General features: G+C 46.8%; 1 protein-coding gene across 5 annotated transcripts in view; it reads left to right on the forward strand.

The window, feature by feature from the left end:
• Positions 1-18,672, forward strand: part of GPAT2 (glycerol-3-phosphate acyltransferase 2, mitochondrial) — a 264,394-nt gene that overhangs the window by 96,403 nt on the left and 149,319 nt on the right. For all 5 annotated transcript variants that reach the window (XM_063932035.1, XM_063932036.1, XM_063932033.1 and 2 more), the window contains exons 5-8: positions 570-677; positions 1,383-1,532; positions 2,432-2,531; positions 12,147-12,286. In XM_063932035.1, coding sequence (XP_063788105.1) covers positions 570-677; positions 1,383-1,532; positions 2,432-2,531; positions 12,147-12,286 — 498 coding nt within the window. The remainder of the gene's footprint in view (positions 1-569; positions 678-1,382; positions 1,533-2,431; positions 2,532-12,146; positions 12,287-18,672) is intronic.

Consider the following 18,672-nt stretch of genomic DNA (forward strand, 5'->3'; position numbering starts at 1 on the left):
GATGTGAGACACTTTACATCATGATGCTGGCCATACCAGATTTCATCCCCACTTTTGTGCGTTCTACTGCCAGTTATACGCTTTTAATTTTACATGGCTAGCCCTCATAGTTAGCCATGCATGGCACAGAGATGACCCCCAACTTGGCATTAGGACATCCCGCTGGCACCGCTACCATGTCTGGAGTGCAGAGCTATGAGGGTTAAGTGTCCTAATGTCCCCATAAGCTATGGAAAACAGGCAAGTGACATGTCGGCACTGAGCACAATTGTCATTGTCTGGACATTCAGGGACATGCCACACTCCTCATGTGGAATGAGTCTGGAAGAAGTAATAACAGCGATGTCTTGTGCAGTCACCATTCAGGGGTTATGGAGTGGTTCCTTTGGATCCATGCATAAAAAAGAGATTTGATATCACCCACCTTAGAGACCATGTTGATGGCAAGTTAAAGAGTATTCATTTAGAGGGTGCACTGCTATTGCATTTTGTATTGAAAGGTTGTCGCAAGATGGAGTGTATCCTGCTTTCTCTCACACTTCCATGCTTCTCACTTTCTCTTTCTGTAGGTATCGTGGCTGGTTAGTGAGAAGACTATGCTATGTCTTCTTTATGTGGGAGCGTCCAGCAGACCAAGACTTCTCAGAAATGACAGAACCTATCTACAACCATCCCAGGTCATCTTCATATGTTCATCTTTAAGCCTGTAAAGAATTTGGCACAGACGCATAACTGATTGTATGCCTGTTTGCACTTCACATGCTCAGGAAGTGAATGTGCTTAAACGCGGCTATGCAGACTGGCTCTTTGCAATGTGAGAGGCAGAAAGGGCGTTTTCACCTAGGCAGAGTTCCATAAGGGTATGTTCACACAAGTGCATACAGACTAGCATGTAAGCACTGTCTTTTGCACCTGCTATAGGGCAGGTACAAATATACATTGATGATGATGATGATGATGATGATGATGACGACTTGTATTAAACAAGATGCATATGCTGCTGATGCAGAGGTAGACGCATCTTGTTATATGTACATCTTTACATATGCGCATAATTTATTCCCATTTCATTTCCAAAGACCTGTTCCTCTTGTGAAGCGGTTGTGCTGTTTGTTCACGTCCTTCATAATTTTATGTGCGATATATAGTTTTGTTATACTTTTTTAGGGTTGGAGGGGGATTTGCACTTTTGTGGATCCAGGTGGAAATGTATAGGGTGGAATGAATTAAATGTCACTTCAAAGTCCTGTCTTCTATCAGTTTAAGGCCACTCCCCTCATTAATGTCAACTTTTACTTTCATAAAAGTTCCTTTTGTGATTTGTCTGTGACAGCGATTTACTTTATATGTTTCTATGCTTCACTCTGTCATTCACACCACAGTGTCCAGTCGGCAATAAATGAAGAACTTCAAATGGAATCAGATGTTAAACATGCACATTCTGTGAGTACGGCTACCAGTAATATAGGTCACAAGGAGGTGCTAAGAATTTTGGGAAACATCCAGAAGTCTCTTTCACCTTTTCTTATAAGGTAATTGTTAAACCTTCAGTTTAGATGGTCATTTATTATTAGCAATGAACATTGATTGCTCACTGCTAATGTAGGATGCAGCTTGTAATGTGCTACATTGCAAAGTGGCCTACAGATGTGTCCATGTACACCTATAGTCAAACAGAGGCGTTTCATGCGTCACAGACGAAATCTCCAGACATCTCTAATGCAACATAAGCACAATGCACAGGTACCCTGGACGCTGGCGGTGGCATTCCATGCAGTTGCTGTGTGCCACTTAGACCATAACTTGGGTAAACAAACAAAAGACTGAGGACAGATACATGAGCCATGCAACATTGTGCTTTATCTGCGATTTTACACTTTCTCCTTTATCCACTAGGGGACACTTGAGCTTAAGACATTGGATATAGACTGGCTTCTCCCACTCTGTGCCCCATCAGACCTTATTTTAGAAATGTGTCAGAAGGAGCCGGTTACTCTGGCCTGTTTTTTCAGCCCAGAGTGACTGTCGGCTGGGGGGGCTTACTGAGGCCAGTGTCTGGGTCCCCGGCCATCTGACATGTCTCAGGGGATTTTGCTAGGACTGTATGAGACTGACCCAGAGTCATGGAGAAGAATTGATGTCCTATGTCTTGTATCTCCTATGGATCTCTATGAATATACCTTAGATTTGAGTATGGTTCAGAGTACCAAGGAACGGTTGGAAAGGGGCAATGTATTCATGCGAAGAAAGCCACATTAAACTCCCAGTGCCCTGTGCTGAGCGTCCCCCAGCATGTGAGGAAAGGGATGCAGATCTAGCTGCGTATGCAGCGATCTGCTTCCATCTCTGAATAAGGTCCTTAATCTGTTATTCTATTAACTCAGTATGAGTGTGCACCTTTTGATGTCCCTTTGCCCATTATTCCTCCTAGATTAACACGCTGGATACTCGTGAAGCTACTCAACCGTATGTATCTGAATCTCCAGCTCCATTGTGGGCAACTGGCTACAATCAAGGATGTCTCTGATGCGGTGAGCTGACTTTCTTACATAGCCATCTACTTCCTAGTCAGGCCATATTTAAGCTTGACATGTACAGTATAAGGAAATAATAAGGTCTCTTTTGGAGTTCTAGGTTACAATGGGGAGTATTTAAAGAGGACTGATTATTTTTTTAGACATCTGCAGCGACCAGCACTAGGCTCTTTTAAATGAGACTGAAGAAAGGCAGTGCTCTGACAGTGAAGATTATGCAGTATTTGGTTCAGCAAAACCAGGAGCGTATGAACACACCTTCACTCTGACCAACATTTGAGACTGGTCAGGACAAGCTTCAGTTCCGCCGAAAACATTGCCATTTCCTTAGCAAATCCATGTCCTTTGGTGGCAGTTTAGAGGCACCTGCAGAAATCAAGGTTCCCAACACCACCACTGAGAACTTTATGCTGTGACTTGGTGATTTTGCGGTTTAGCATGAGTTTGAGTTTTGTTATGAATGCAAATTGTATGATGAGATTCTTGATTTGTTAATGGAATCAAAATATGCATAAGGCCACGTTCCAATAGATTATTTATAAACCAGCGTCATGATTCTGAAATTGAACTGATGGGCCAGCAGGCATGGAAGGCTTGTCCAGATGGGTAACCATCTATATGATCTTTTAGGATACCTATAATGAGAGAGAGGTCCGTACCAAGGTTTATTGGATACTATTTCATCAAGTATGCTCACTGGGAACCAGATAGACAAATGTTTGTGTGTGATGTTTATCCAAGGAGGTGAGATTTAGCACATGTGACTGAGGACTGAGGGGGTAATTCAGAGTTGATCGCAGCAGCAAATTTGTTAGCAGTTGGGCAAAACCATGTGCACTGCAGGGGGGGGGCAGATATAACATGTGCAGAGAGAGTTAGATTTGGGTGGGGTGTGTTCAAACTGGAATCTAAATTGCAGTGTAAAAATAAAGCAGCCAGTGTTTACCCTGCACAGTAACAAAATAACCTACCCAAATCTAACTCTAGCTGCAATTGTTATATCTGCCACACCTTCAGTGCACATGGTTTTGACCAACAGCTAACAAATTTGCCCCTGCGATCAACTCTCAACCCCTGATTCACTGGCATTGAAGCAGTGTACAGAAGGGTGCTGGACATTCTCACACTGAGTTTATCTTTCCAAAATCTCTGAAATATGGGGGTATCTGTTTGAAGGGAGAGGGCAAGTAGGGGTGACTGTAGTCACAATCCCAGATTTACCTCTGCTGGCTTTGCTGGTGTGGCACTAGAAACTTGCATCTTCAGATCAAAAGGTGTTATCAGGAATGTGCTTCAGGCTCGTAAACCATCCACTGTAGCCATTTACCATCGGTTGTGAAAATGTTATATTGAGTAGTGTGCTGTGGTGTCTCAGTCTCTCAATTCTGCTTGCTGTGTCCTCTATCCTTTATACAAGCCGGGTTGTCTCAGGACCTCAGCCGTTCCTCGTTCTGTGGTCCGGTTTCTGCTTTGTCTGTGCTGTTTCAAGACACCTAGCCTTTCTTTTGGATGTACAGACGTTTATACAAGGGGTGTTGCATGTTCAATCTGTTTCGCCTTCAAACCTCAATCTGGTCTTGGTGGGTCTCCAACAGCCCCCCTTTAAGCCTTTGGAGTCGGTAGATTTGCTTTGACTGACGTGGAAAGTAGCCTTCCTTCTGCGATTGCCTCAGCTCTAATGGTCTCAGAATTGGCAGCATCGTCGGCCAGTTCATCTTTCCTGATTTATTTTTTTGTGCTCTTCCTTCCTGTTTACCTAATGTAGTTTCACTTCCATGTGAATCAGGAGATTGTAGTACTGGTTTTTCATCCTCCTCATCCTGATGCCACTTCCGTTTCGTATGATGTTTGGATGTTATGGCTTTATCTTGACAGGACTGCTGCAGTTGGAAGTCAGACTACCTTTTTGTTCTCTATGGCCCTATACCACAATTATTTTACCTTTAACAATCACTTACATATACAGGTAAGTTGTCCAGTGATGGGGGAGGCATGTGCCTGCACATATGCCAACCTCTTCCTGGGTTTGTGAGAGAGGGAGGTTATATTCCATGAAGATCATGAAACATATTCTAAACATCATCTCATGGATGTGATACATTGATGATATCATGAACATATGGGATGCTACACAAGAAACACTCGACCACTACATTGAACTTCTCACCTGCAATGGCTTGAATTTAAACTTTCCATATACAAGTAGTAGGTCAAATGTCTCTTTCTTAGACCTCAGAATCTATAGGGATAACCATAACAAAATCACAACAGAAATCTTCAAAATAGACAGTTTACTTCATGGTATCAGTTCCCATTTCCATTTCCATTTTATCATCCAGACTTAAAGAACAAGAATATAGCTCTCGCTCAATCAAAAGAGCAAGATTAGAAACTCAAAATGTTAAAGGAAACTTTTATCTGCCAAGAGAAAAAGGAGGAGGACAACTAAGTAGTAAGATTTATATGTGACTTCTGCCACAATTGGAAAGAGGCCAAGGACATTATACAAAAATACAGGCATGTTCTGTTATCTGTTAAGAATCTATCAGAGCACTTAGGGAATATGAGTTGGGTGAGAGCACCCAACTTCAGTGACCAACTGGTCAGGAGCCATTATTCACAAACCCTGAGCAATCGATTTATAACAAAGGTAGTCATCCATGTGTCAACTGCAAAGCCTGTCCACATATTCTGAACATAAAAAAAATCACAGACAAGTATGGAAAAGAAATTTAAAAAAGTTTTTTTTTTTTTTAAATGTACTGTAAAACCTCTAATGTAATATATTAAAATAGGGTGCGAAACATTTTACTGGCGGCATACCGACAATGAAAATGCTGAGAAGGCACAAGGTAATTATTTTACCCCTTCCCTGTCCCCCTACCCTAAACATAACTCGCCTGGTGTCATGGCTGGGGCTAAGATTCACGTGGTGGTGGCTAGGGCTAAGACTCTGAGGAAAGGGGGTGGCTACGGCACCCCCTCTAGTGCCTAACCCTAAACCCCCCCCTACCCGGGCCCACCCCAACAGTGACCCCAATATTTACCTTCGGGATGTCTGCGAAAAGTGTTCCGGTGCCATTGATTCCGAGTGGTGTCGGATATTCCAGCGTTGGTCACATGACCGCCGGGATCCCGACTGCCGGGATGGTAACCGCATCCGATTAAAATATGTCGTCATGACCACTCACAAGCTGAAGGTGAGAGCATTGGAACATTCAGCTCTGTAAAAACCGCTAAAAGTGACCTCAGTTGCCAGGCATTTTTATCAATAACATTTGGGCAACAGTTGTCAGGCATTTTTATTAATCACATTCAGGCTCAAGTTACAATTTCAAGATCTTTGGCTAAGAAATAGTTACATTTAGTCTGAGAGGAGGGTATATGACCATGGCATTACAGATGAAGGAAAGTGAATGGATAGTCAGGTCATGTACTGTTATGAAACACCTGAGCAATTGTATAAGACCTCTGAGTCAATCTAGCGTGGTCTTCCACCTATCACAGCCGCTCGTTGTTCTCGTAGAGTACGACACACTTACCAGTACTTAGGATGCTGCCAGGTCTTATATTCAAAACAGATGGGGCTTATACAATTGTCAGGTGATCGCTTGGATGCAGTGGATGCCATGATTATTCCGTGGGACTTTCGTCTGTCTTAGCTGTTTACCCTGATCCCAATGTTGCCTCGGGTACCCAAGCGGATCAAAGATTAACGGGTGATGGTAATCCTAGTGGCTGCAGACTGGCCGCACAGGTCCTGGTACATGGTTGTTCTCAAAATGTCGGCAGTTTCGGGTGGTGTATTCCACTACGGCTGGATCAGCTGCTACAGGGTCAGTTTCTGCACACGGATCTTCCTTGGTTGGCTTTAATGGCCTGTCTTTTGAAACTGAGCTTTTAAAGGTTTTTCTCTCTCAGGGGTCTAAACAATGTTGTGGGCACAGAAACTGGTTTCCCTACACAATTACCACAGGGCATGGAAGATTTACATCTTCTAGTGTGAACAGCGAAGGGTTCATACCTCCCAAGTTTTGCCTCTTTTCTTGGCCTTCCTGCAGTGGGGTTTGGAGGCCAGATTAAAGCTTTGTTCTTTGTAAGTGCAGAGAAACTTTATCAGTTTATTTCCTGGCCCTTTCTCCAGAGGTTCTGACCTTTGTACAAGGTGTGTTGCGTGTTCAACCACTGTTTTGTTAGCCAGTGACGCCGTGGGATCTTAACTTGGTTCTTTCGGCTCTCACGTAGGCTCCCTTTGAACCTTTGGATTTGGTGGACCTTCAGTTCGATACTTGGAACCTGGTCTTTTGTATGGCCATTTCTTCAGCTCTGCGTTTTTCCAAGTTTAGGGCTTTGTCTTGCAAGCTGCTTTTTCTCATATTCCATAATGATAGGGCTGTTCTCCGCATGGTTCCTATGTTCCAGCCGAAGATTGTTTCAGTTTTCCACTTGAACGTGAAATTGTCTTTCCGATTTTTCCTCCATTGGCTACTTCCCAGGATCGGGATGATCTGGCTTTGTTAGACATCGTAAGAGCCCTGCAGATCTGCTTTGACACAACCTCCCCTGTCCGCAGATTTACTGCTTGTTTTTTACAACACACAAAAACGTGGTTGGGTGGCTCCAAGGTGGGCCATTGCACATTGGATCTACTCAGTCATTTCTCTGACCTATTCTAGTGCGGGGCGACTGGCACTGTACCGAGTGTAGTCGCATTCTACAAGGGCGGTGGTGACCCTCTGGGTGCGCCCCATGGTGCTTCCACCGAGCAAGTCTGCCGGGCTGATACAGATCCTCTGTCCACACTCTCACTCGTTTATATCCTTTTCATATTTTTGCTCACTTTGGGCATACAGTTCTCCGGTCAAGCAGCTTGAGTGTACCCTTCCCTGGGGGCGGCTGTTGAACGTCCCATGGTCCAATGTCCCCATGCCATTGATGAAAGAGAAATGTGGATTTCTCTAACGTCCTAGAGGATGCTGGGGACTCCGTAAGGACCATGGGGAATAGACGGGCTCCGCAGGAGATAGGGCACTTTAAGAAAGCTTTGGACTCTGGGTGTGCACTGGCTCCTCCCTCTACACCCCTCCTCCAGACCTCAGTTTTACACTGTGCCCAGAGCAAGATGGGTGCACTGCAGAGAGCTCTCCAGAGTTCTCTGCCTAGAAGCATTTTTGTTTGGATTTTATCTTTCTACATTTTACTACTTTTTTACAGGGAGCACTGCTGGCAACAGGCTCCCTGCATCGTGGGACTGAGGAGAGAGGAGCAGACCTTCTTGTCAAAGATAGGCTCTGCTTCCTCGGCTACTGGACACCATTAGCTCCAGAGGGGGTGAACGCAGGTTCTTACTGGGCGTCCACCCCCGGAGCCGCGCCGCCGTTCTCACAGAGCTAGAAGTACAGAAGACAGAAGTCGTCAGGCGGCAGAAGCCTTCAGCTTCACTGAGGTAACGCACAGCACTGCAGCTGTGCGTCATTGCTCCCATACACCTCACATACTCCGGTCACTGTAAGGGTGCAGGGCGCGGGGGGGGGGGGGGGCGCCCTGGGCGGCAATATAAACCTCTGCATGGCATAAAGAATATATACATGTACAGGTGGGCTCTGTACATGTATATAAAGGAGCCCCAGCCATATTTCACTAAGTTTGAGCGGGACAGAAGCCCGCCGCCGAGGGGGCGGGGCTTCTCCCTCAGACACTCACCAGTGCCATTTTCTCTCCACAGCACTGCTGAGAGGAAGCTCCCCGGACTCTCCCCTGCTTACACACGGTGAAAGGGTGCTTAAAAGAGAGGGGGGCACATAATTGGCGGTTTACATATTATACAGCGCTGCTGGGGAAAAACAATTTATCCTTTTCCACAAACTGATAGGATACGCTGGGAATTTTCGCCAAAAGTTGACAAGGTGCTGACACGTTTGTCCAAAAAGGTGGCACTGCCTTCTCAGGATACGGCTTCCCTCAAGGAACCTGCTGATCGCAGGCAGGAAATTACCTTAAAGCACATTTACAATCATTCCGGTACTATTGCTCGACCGGCTATGGCGTCGGCCTGGGTTTGTAGTGCGGTTGTAGCATGGGCAGATTCCTTATCTACGGAAATTGACACCTTCGATAGGGACGCCATTCAAATGAATGACCATAGAGCATATCAGAGATGCTGCCTCGTATATGAGGGATGCTCAGAGAGACATTTGTTTATTAAGCTCCAGAATAAATGCTATGTCTATTTCTGCTAGGCGGCTCTTGTGGACCCGACAGTGGACGGGAGATGCCGATTCAAAGCGGCATATGGAGTCCTTGCCTTACAAAGGGGTGGAGTTGTTTGGAGACGGCCTCTCGGATCTTGTCTCTATGGCTACGGCTGGTAAGTCAAATTTCTTACCTTATGTCCCCCCGCAACATACAAAAAAGGCACCTCATTATCAAATGCAGTCCTTTCGTTCCAATAAAAACAAGAAGGTACGTGGATCATCCTTTGTTGCCAGAGGGAAAGGCAGGGGAAAAAAGCTGCACACAGCTAGTTCCCAGGAGCAGAAGTCCTCCCCCGCGTCTGCAAAGTCCACCGCATGACGCTGGGGCTTTCCGGGGGGAGGCAGATCTGGTGGGGGCTCGTCTTCGATTTTTCAGCCACGTCTGGGTTCACTCACAGGTGGATCCCTGGGCATTAGAGATTGTTTCCCAGGAATACAGGCTGGAATTCGAAGACTTGTCTCCTCGCCGAATTTTCAAATCGGCTCTGCCGGCTTCCCCGTCAGAGAGGGAGCTAGTGTTGATAGCAATCCAAAAATTGTATATTCAACAGGTGATTGTCACAGTTCCTCATCTCCAGCAAGGAGAGGGATATTACTCAACCCTGTTTGTGGTCCCGAAACCGGACGGTTCGGTCAGACCCATTTTAAACCTGAAATAACTGAACCTGTACTTGAAGAGGTTCAAGTTCAAAATGGAATCACTCAGGGCGGTCATCGCCAGCCTGGAGGGGGGGGGGATTGGATGGTGTCCCTGGACATAAAGGATGCTTACCTTCATGTTCCGATATTCCCCTCGCATCAGGCGAAAGCTTTGACCGAATGGTGCAAATCCGCTCTTTCGTCATCATATCCCAATGTTATTCTGTGGATCCTGTGGACTTAGGAGAAATAACGTTATCAACGGTAAGTTCTTACCATAACGAATATATCCCTGATCTACTGTACATGTGGGGTTGGCCCGACATCGACTTGATGGCGTCTTGACCCAACAACAAGCTTCCCCTATACATAAATCACACCAGAGATCCTCGGGCCACCTTTGTGGACGTCATGACGGCCCCTTGGCACTTTCGTCTCAGATACTTGTTTCCACCTCTGGCCACGATCTCTCGAGTGCTTCAGAGGGTGCGGAGGGAAGCTCTTCCGGTCATCCTCATTGCTCCAGATTGGCCCTGTCGCCATTGGTATGCTCAGATTCAAGACATGGTGGCCAAACCCCCGTACCACCTTCCCCTTCGACCAGATCTCCTCCTTTAGGGACCGTGTCGTCACCACGATTTACCTCGTCGGGCTTTGACTTAATGGTTCTTGAAACCAGGATCTCAAGCTCCAAGGGTTTGTCCTCTTCCCTTGTGAATACTATGCTTCATGCTCGGAAGTCTGTCACTTCCGGGATTTATTACCGGATTTGGCGTTTGTACATTTGAAGGTGTGAGCGGAGGGGTCTCTCGGCGGCGGGATTTCACCTTCCGCGCATTTTGGCTTTCCTCCAGGACGGTTTGTTAAAAGGCCTCTGACTCTCCTCTCAAGTGTCAAGTCTCTGCCTTGTCTGTTCTTTTTCAGAGAAGGTTGACTAACCTTACGGATGTTCGTCGTTTTCTTCAGGGACTTTTACGGATACAGCCGTCATACGTGCCTCCTGTACCCCCTTGGGATTTGAATTTGGTCCTTATGGCCCTTCAGAAACCGCCGTTCAAGCCTCTAGATTCAGTCGACTTACGGTTTCTGACCCCGAAGGGGTCTCCGAGCTGGCCGCCTTGTCTTGCAAGGCGCCTCTTCTCATTTTCCATTCTGATCGTGTGATTTTGCAGACGAAGCCCTCTTTTTTTTTTTTTTTTTGCCTAAAGTGTTGTCTGCATTCCATCTCAACCAAGACATTGTTCTTCCAGCCTTCAAACCCCCTTTGTCGTTTTTCACAGGAGGCTTCTCCTCTTGCCTTGTTGGATGATGTTTGGGCTTTGAAGATTTCTTTGTTCTGTACAGCATTGATACGCTGCACGGAGAGTATTTTAGTCCTTGTCAATGTTCTAAGCGCGGTTGGCCGGCTTCCAAGAACACTGTGGCTCGGGTAATGTCAGCTGTCCATCAGGCTTACATGTCTTCGGATCTACCTGTTCCGGTTCAGCTTGAAAGCTCATTCGACTCGTGCTGTTGGGACGACTTGGCCTGTTTGCCGTGGTGTCTCCGTGGATCAACTGTGCAGGGCTGTGACCTGGTCGTCTGTGCACACCTTTACGAAATGTTATCGGTTCCATAACTTTGGTTTGTAGGAATCTCTGTTTACCTGTACTGTCTTAAGTACGGCTCTGCCCCCCCCCCCCACCCTCTGTTAGCTTGCTTTGGGACGCAGCATCCTCCAGATGGATGAGAGAGGACATGGGATTTTTTTTTACTCATCGTAAAATCTCTTCCTCAGAATCCATCTGGGGACGCTGCGATCCCTCCCTTCTTGTCTGGTATTCTTTTGTTGTTTCTTGTCTGCTTCCTCCATGCGGTTTGGCTAAATGTATACTGAGATTCTGCTGGAGGTGGGAGGTGTTAGTGGGGGGAGGAGTTAGCTTTTAGTGTTTTTTGTGCCTAACCTCCAAAGCCCACACTCTAACCCAGAGGTCATGACGCAGTGTCCCCCAGATGGATTCCGAGGAAGAGATTTTATGGTGAGTAAAAAAATCCCATTTTCAACAGTAACACATTATACAGTAGTGGAGTGGATTATAGATTTGTTTAGTTCGGGATTAAACGTTGGTGGATTACTTGACACTTTAGTAGAATGTGCGATACTTGGGCAATAGGGAGCCCAGTCAAACAAAGGATTTGCATAGGTAGCTCCCATGGCTCCTAATTGGGACTCCTTTTGCATCACAACTTGGACTTGTCTATGGTTGTAGTGGTAAAAGGGCTGACTAGAAAGATGCCACTTCAGAACATCTAAGATGGTAGAGTTCCATAATTTGTGATGAAAATTGCAGTAAAAGATGCAAATTGTATTATACTCCAATAGATAACTTAGTAATAAGATCTATAGCATTTGTCTTATTGCTATGATTAGTAATCGCCAATGAAATAACACACACCCATTTCCTACTACACTGTAGAGCACAGGTTCTCAAACTTGGTCCTCAGGACCCCACACAGTGCATGTTTTGCAGGTAACCCAGCAGGTGCACAGGTGTATTCATTACTCAATTACACATTTTAAAAGGTCCACAGGTGGAGCTAATTATTTCACTTGCGATTCTGTGAGGAGCCCTGGAAAACATGCACCGTGTGGGGTCCTGAGGATCGAGTTTGAGAACCTGTGATGTAGCGGAAAGGTTATTGTTGGTTAGGAGTGTAATCTCTCCTTTCCTTCTTTTAGTGTCCTAGGACTCCCCTTGTCTACCTGTGTGCTCATCCTTCATGGCTGGATGGCTTCATTGTCCCTTTCCTCCTATTCTCCCAAAATATCAAAGTGCCCCGTGTAGCCTGGGACAGGACTGACTGCTCACCATTACTCAGGTAAGCAGATGACACCAGTTTCTTATACCTTAGTAATAAACATTAATACTTTAGGTACATACTACTAAATCAACCTGTTCTCTTTCCTTGTGTCACAAACAAGTACATGTCTAAAAGTGTCCATAACTGACCATATTTTAAAGAAGGTTCGGGGCCTCCAGGGGGTGCAGCATGTGACATTACACTGTGCCAGAGCTCTGATCTGTGTGACACCATCTGGCACTCAAAATTCTTTGAACATGCAGCACAGTAAGATAGCCAAGACGCTGGACTTGCTCCTTAAAGGTGCAAGGCACCTTATGATTTTGATGAACCACATCTAGGAGCATCAACTACAGGTCATCAAGGGGAGGGTAGCCTAAATTCATAGACAGCTGCTGAAGATGCTGGTATTTCTCTTCTGCTATATCAAGGATGATAAGATCTTGCAATGTTGTTTTGGAGGGGAGTAGCCACAGCTGGAAGATGACCAAGCTGCAATGAGCACAATTACATTAGACTTCTAAAACACGATCCTGCTGTGGGGCATTTTCTGGAGAGATATTTGCCGAGTGATGCTGGAAGAGACTTTTTAATGCCTCTACTCTTATGCTAAATTTTTAATTTAAAATTACAATGAAAGACTACTGCTGGTGGTGAGGAAAGAAGCCCCCCTTAAAGTTTTGTTTTTTTGTAAACATATTTTCTCTTACGTCCTAGAGGATGCCGGGGTTCCATTTAGTACCATTGGGTATAGACGGCTTCACTAGGAGCCATGGTCACTTTAAGAGTTTTAGTGTGGGCTGGCTCCTCCCTCTATGCCACTCCCACCAGACTCAGTTTAGAAATGTGCCCAGAGGAGCTGGTCACAGCTAGGGGAGCTCCTAGGAGTTTTCTTAGTTTTATTGTTTTCTAGAGTTTATTTTACAGGGAGGCTGCTGGCAACAGTCTCCCTGCTTCGTGGGACTTAGGGGGGGGAGTAGGAACCAACTTAATGGAGAGTCAATGGTTCTCTACTCCGCTGACAGGACACTGAGCTCCTGAGGGAACTGATCGCAAGCCCACGAGGCGACCGCTCACTCCCGCAGCATGGCCGCCACCCCCTAACAGAGCCAGAAGATAGAAGAGTGGTGAGTACAGCGCCGACGTCCCGGTTAGCGGGTTATCCCGGCGGGTATGGCGGCACAAGGGTGAGAGCGCAGCTCTGACAGGCTGTGCTCCAGGAAGGCTCAGCAACATACACTGTAGGCGCTGTTAAGGGGCATCCTAATCCAACGCGAATAAACCCTACACTGGTCACGCAGATAACAGGGGCTAATCCCACTGTTAGCACTAATACCTTAGGCCAGTATAAATAACAAAGTGCAGGAAGCCGCACGCCATGGAAGGGGGCGGGGCTTCCTCAGAGTGGATCCAGCAGCTCACCAGCGCCATTTACTCCCTGCAGATCTCCACACAAGATGCTGAGAGGGAAGCGCTTTCCCTCCACATAACTCCAGCACCTCTGCGGTACCAGCGGGTTATAGATTAGGGTGGGAGTGTAATATTCTTACTAACTACCGGTTCAGAATAGTTAGTCAGCGCCGGCCTGTTGTCATAATAACAGCCTGATACGGCGCGGTGTGGCTGGTTCCTCATACTCTGTGTCACAAACCTGGGCTGAGAGGGTTGAGAACTCGGGGACTCTTCCGATGGGTGGTTGGAAGAACCGTAGTTGGGTCGGAATAGAGACGACCGAATGTAGGTCTTCCTCATGCAGGACCAATAGGGAACTTAGTCCGTGAACGATGCTAGATACACTGAACGAGGAATAAAACAAAGACTTGAGAATGGTGCTGGGGAACTCTGAATGAAGAAGTAAATGATGACTTGGGATCAATACTGAAGAACACTGAACGAAGAGATGAGTGATGATTAGAGAACGATGCTGAAGAACACTGAATGAAGAGATGAGTGATGATTTGAGAACGATGCTGAAGAACACTGAACGAAGAGACGCTGGCAGCACCGGAGTCTCTGAGCCGAGGAACTCTCTTACAAGCTGGGAGCACTGGAGGCTGCGGGCAGAGAGACACACTTGTATACTGGAAGCACTGGGGAGAGTGTGAGCCGAGAGACACACTTAGGTGCTGGAAGCACTGGAGAGTCTGTGAGCCGAGAGACACACTTAGATGCTGGAAGTACAGGAGAGTCTGAGCCGAGAGACACACTTAGATGCTGGATGCACTGGAGAGTCTGTGAGCTGAGAGACACATGAGCCTGGGAGTAGCTTAACAGCGACGATACTCAGGCGCTGGGGCTTTGCCCGGCGTCTCCATTTGAACTTCCCGCCCTCTTCTCATTGGCGGAGGGGCAGTGCTGACGTCACCAGCCCCCTGGCCCTCATGAGGCCGCCCGCAGCAGCGTTGTCCGCACGCCGGGAGCCGGCGGGGGAAAGGGACGCCCCAGAGACCAGCTCACCCGAACCAGTAAGCGCGGCGGCCGTGACAGTACCCCCTCCTCTGGTAGTGGCCCCTGGATACTTTCCTGGTTTGGTTGGGTGTTTGGAGTGAAAGATCCGCACAAGACGAGGAGCAGAGACATCCAAAGCTTTCACCCAACTTCTCTCCTCAGGACCATAACCCTTCCATTCCACCAGATACTGCAGATTCTTGTAGTTACGAGAATCGAGATTACTCTTGACCTCAAATTCCGTTCCCTCTTCGGTCTCCACTGGAGCTGAACTTGGAGTGTCTGAATGGAAACGATTTAGAATAAGAGGGCGGAGAAGAGAAACATGGAAAGAGTTCGGTATTCGGAAGTGAGAGGGCAAACCCAATTTGCAGACCGCAGGATTCAGGACTTGCAGTACAGGGTATGGACCGATGAATCTCTTGCAAATTTCATAGCTGGTACCTTCAAACGAAGGTTGCAGGTGGAGAGCCACACCCTGTCGCCAACCTTGTATCTGATGGAGACTTTTTTGAGGTTAGCATGAACTTTTCTCCAGATGCGGCTAAAATGCTGCAGAGTGGAAGTTATGGCAGGAACATCTTCCGTAGGACAGGATGATTATTCCGGAATGCGCGGGTGGAATCCATAATTGATGAAAAATGGGTTTTCACCAGTGGAGGTATGATACTGATGGTTATGGGTGAATTCTGCCCAGGGTAACAACTCTACCGAGTTGTCCTGTGAAGGTGAAAGATACATGTGCAGGAAAGTCTCTAAGTCTTGGTTGACTCTTTTGGTTTGTCCGTTGGATTGTGGGTGGTAGGCGGAAAAAAACTTGAGTTTTATTTGGAGGGCTGAACAGAGAGCTTTCGAGAATCTCGCAGTGAACTGTACCCCTCGATTGGAAACTACCTCCTTGGGTAATCCATGTAGCCGAAATTGTTCCTGAATAAATAGTTGAGCTAGTTTGGGAGCTATTGGTAGGCCTGCCAAAGAAACAAAATGTGCCATTCTTGAGAAGCCATCTACAATCACCCAGATGGTGTTACAACCTTTGGAGGGAGGCAACTCGGTGATGAAGTCCATAGAGATATAGGACCAAGGTCTTTTTAGGAGTAGACATAGGTTGAAGCAATCCAGCAGGAGGTAGACTAGGAATCTTATGTTGGGTACATTGAGGGCAAGAGCTCACGAAATCTTGTATCTCTCTTCTCATAGAGGACCACCAATAAGATCTACGCAAGAATTCAAACATTTTTTGTGCTCCAGGGTGTCCGGAGAACTTGGAGATATACTGTAAGCCCACTGAAGCAATTTTGGTCGGAATTCGGCTGGAACGGACGTCCTCCTTGGAGGTGGACCTGGAGAAGTGGGAGCTTCAGAAATGGAGACAGGACTGAGAATGAAACTTTTCTCAAAGGAATTCTCTTCATCGGAGGCGGTCAGGGAGCGAGACAGGGCGTCAGCTTTTGCGTTGAAAGGCCCGGCCCAGTACTTAATGATAAATGAAAAGCGAGTGAAAAAGAGTGCCCATCTAGCTTGACGGGGATTTAAGCATTGGGCGGTCTTGATGTATAACAAGTTCTTGTGGTCGGTGTAGATGGTAATTACATGTTTAGCACCCTCCAATAAATATCTCCACTTCTCTAAGGCAGATTTTTTTGCCAGAAGTTCCTGATCTTCATTGGTTTAATTACGTTCAGCAGGCGAAAACTTTCGATAGTGGAAACCACATGGGTGCAACTTCCCATCAGAAGAGTACTGAGAGAGGACGGCTCCGACACCGACTGATGAGGCATCAACGTCCAGGAAAAATTGTTCTTCAAAATTTGGCTGCTGGAGCACCGGAGCGGACATAAAGGCTGACTTCAACAGGACAAACGCTTCTACGGCTTCGGGAGGATTGGAACCTTTCTTGGTCAAAGCAGTAATGGGTGCTACAATGGTGGAAAACCCTCTTATGAACTTCCTATAATAATTTGCGAAGCCTAGGAATCTTTGCACCGCTTTCAAGGCGAGAGGTTGAGGCCAATCCTGGATGGCTTTGAGTCTTCCTGGATCCATGCGAAGCTCTGTGCCCGAGATGACATATCCAAGGAAAGGAATTGATGGAACCTCAAAAGTACACTTGGAGATCTTGCCATAAAGATGGTTATTGCTGAGATGACATAGCACTTTTTTGACCTGAATTTTGTGCTCCAAAATGTCACGGGAAAAGATAAGTATGTCGTCCAGGTATACCACGACACATTGATATAGCATATCCCAAAAGATTTTGTTGACAAACCCTTGGAAGACTGCCGGAGCATTACAGAGTCCAAACGGCATTACCAGATACTCATAATGCCCGTCCCTGGTGTTAAAAGCGGTCTCCCATCCATCCCCTTGTCTTATTTGAATGAGATTAGAGACTCCCCTCAAGTCGAGTTTTGTGAAGACTTTGGAACCGCGGATCCTGTCAAAAAGCTCGGTTATCAGAGGTAATGGATATCCATTCTTGACGGTGATATAATTTAACCCCCGATAGTCTATGCAGGGTCTTAATCCGCCGTCTTTTTTTTTTTCACAAAAAAGAAACCATCCCCCGCCGGAGAAGTGGAGGGCCGGATGAACCCTTTTTGAAGGTTCTCCCTGATATATTTCGACATCACTTGCAGCTCAGGCAAAGACAAAGGGTACGTACGACCACGAGGTGGCATCTTCCCAGGAATCAGGTCAATTGGGCAGTCCTAGGGTCTATGAGGTGGTAACCGGTCGGCTGCTTGCTCGGAGAATACATCTGCAAATTCCCGTTAGGGCTCAGGAAGGGATTCTTCAATAGACTTGATGGAGGCACGCAGGGGACAGACTGACATAAGGCAATTTGTGTGGCAAAAGGAACCCCAGGACAGAATTTGCAAAGTCTCCCAGTCAGTATGAGGATTATGAATCTTGAGCCAGGGTAGGCAGAGAACCAACTCATGCGACATCTTCGGAATCACCAGGAACTCTGGGTATTCATGATGCAAAGCTCCAACCTGTAACTTGAGGGGCTCCGTGCGATAGGAAACAATTCCGTTAGAAATCTGGGTGCCATTAATAGCAGTCAACTTGATGGGTCGGTCGACGGGTCTCAATCTTATATGAAACTCTCGGACACAACTGGCAGCAATAAAGTTCTCAACAGCCCAGGAATCCAGTAATGCAAGTACAGACTTAGTGGAGGACCCCGTGGACAGCTGAACTGAAAGTAGACAGTCCTTCCCTGGAGAAGATTTAACTGTAGTATCTAACTTGACTCTTCCGGAACAGGCTAGGTTCGTCTGTTTCCCAGGCGGGTCTTGCAGGATTTAATAAAATAATCTGCGGCACCACAATAGAGGCAAAGTCTACCTTCACGACGGCGTCGTCGTTCTTCCGGAGATAACCGGGACCGGTTGATCTGCATGGGTTTGTCCGGACTTGGTAATGCTGCCTGCCTAGGAGGGAGAGGCCGGAATCTGGACCGATCCGACCAACTACGCTCACCACCATTCTCCCGCATGCGGATGTCCACCTTAATGCAGAGTGAGCTTAACTCTTTAAATTGATCCAACAGATCCCTGGTGACTAGCTCATCCTTCAAGCGGTCCGAGAGGCCACTCCAGAAGGCAGCCCTGAGGGCTTCGTTATTCCAGCGTAGTTCTGAAGCGATGGTCTGGAATTGCACGACGTATTGTCCTACCGAACAAGAGCCTTGACGAACACGGAGGAGTTCGGTAGAAGCGGCGGGGGACCTGCCGGGCTCATCGAAGATTCTTCGGAAGGAAGCAATGAAGTTGGTGTAATTGGAGACCAATGGGTCAGAATGTTCCCACAATGGAGACACCCAATCCAACACTGAACCCTCAAGCAAATATATGATGTACCCCACTTTGGAACGATCCATAGGAAAATTATGTGAGAGCAGGTCAAAGTGCACCTCGCACTGGTTTAGAAACTCGCAGCAATGTTTA

This window comes from Pseudophryne corroboree, chromosome 6, assembly GCF_028390025.1.
Source record: "Pseudophryne corroboree isolate aPseCor3 chromosome 6, aPseCor3.hap2, whole genome shotgun sequence".
Lineage (NCBI taxonomy): Eukaryota > Metazoa > Chordata > Amphibia > Anura > Myobatrachidae > Pseudophryne > Pseudophryne corroboree.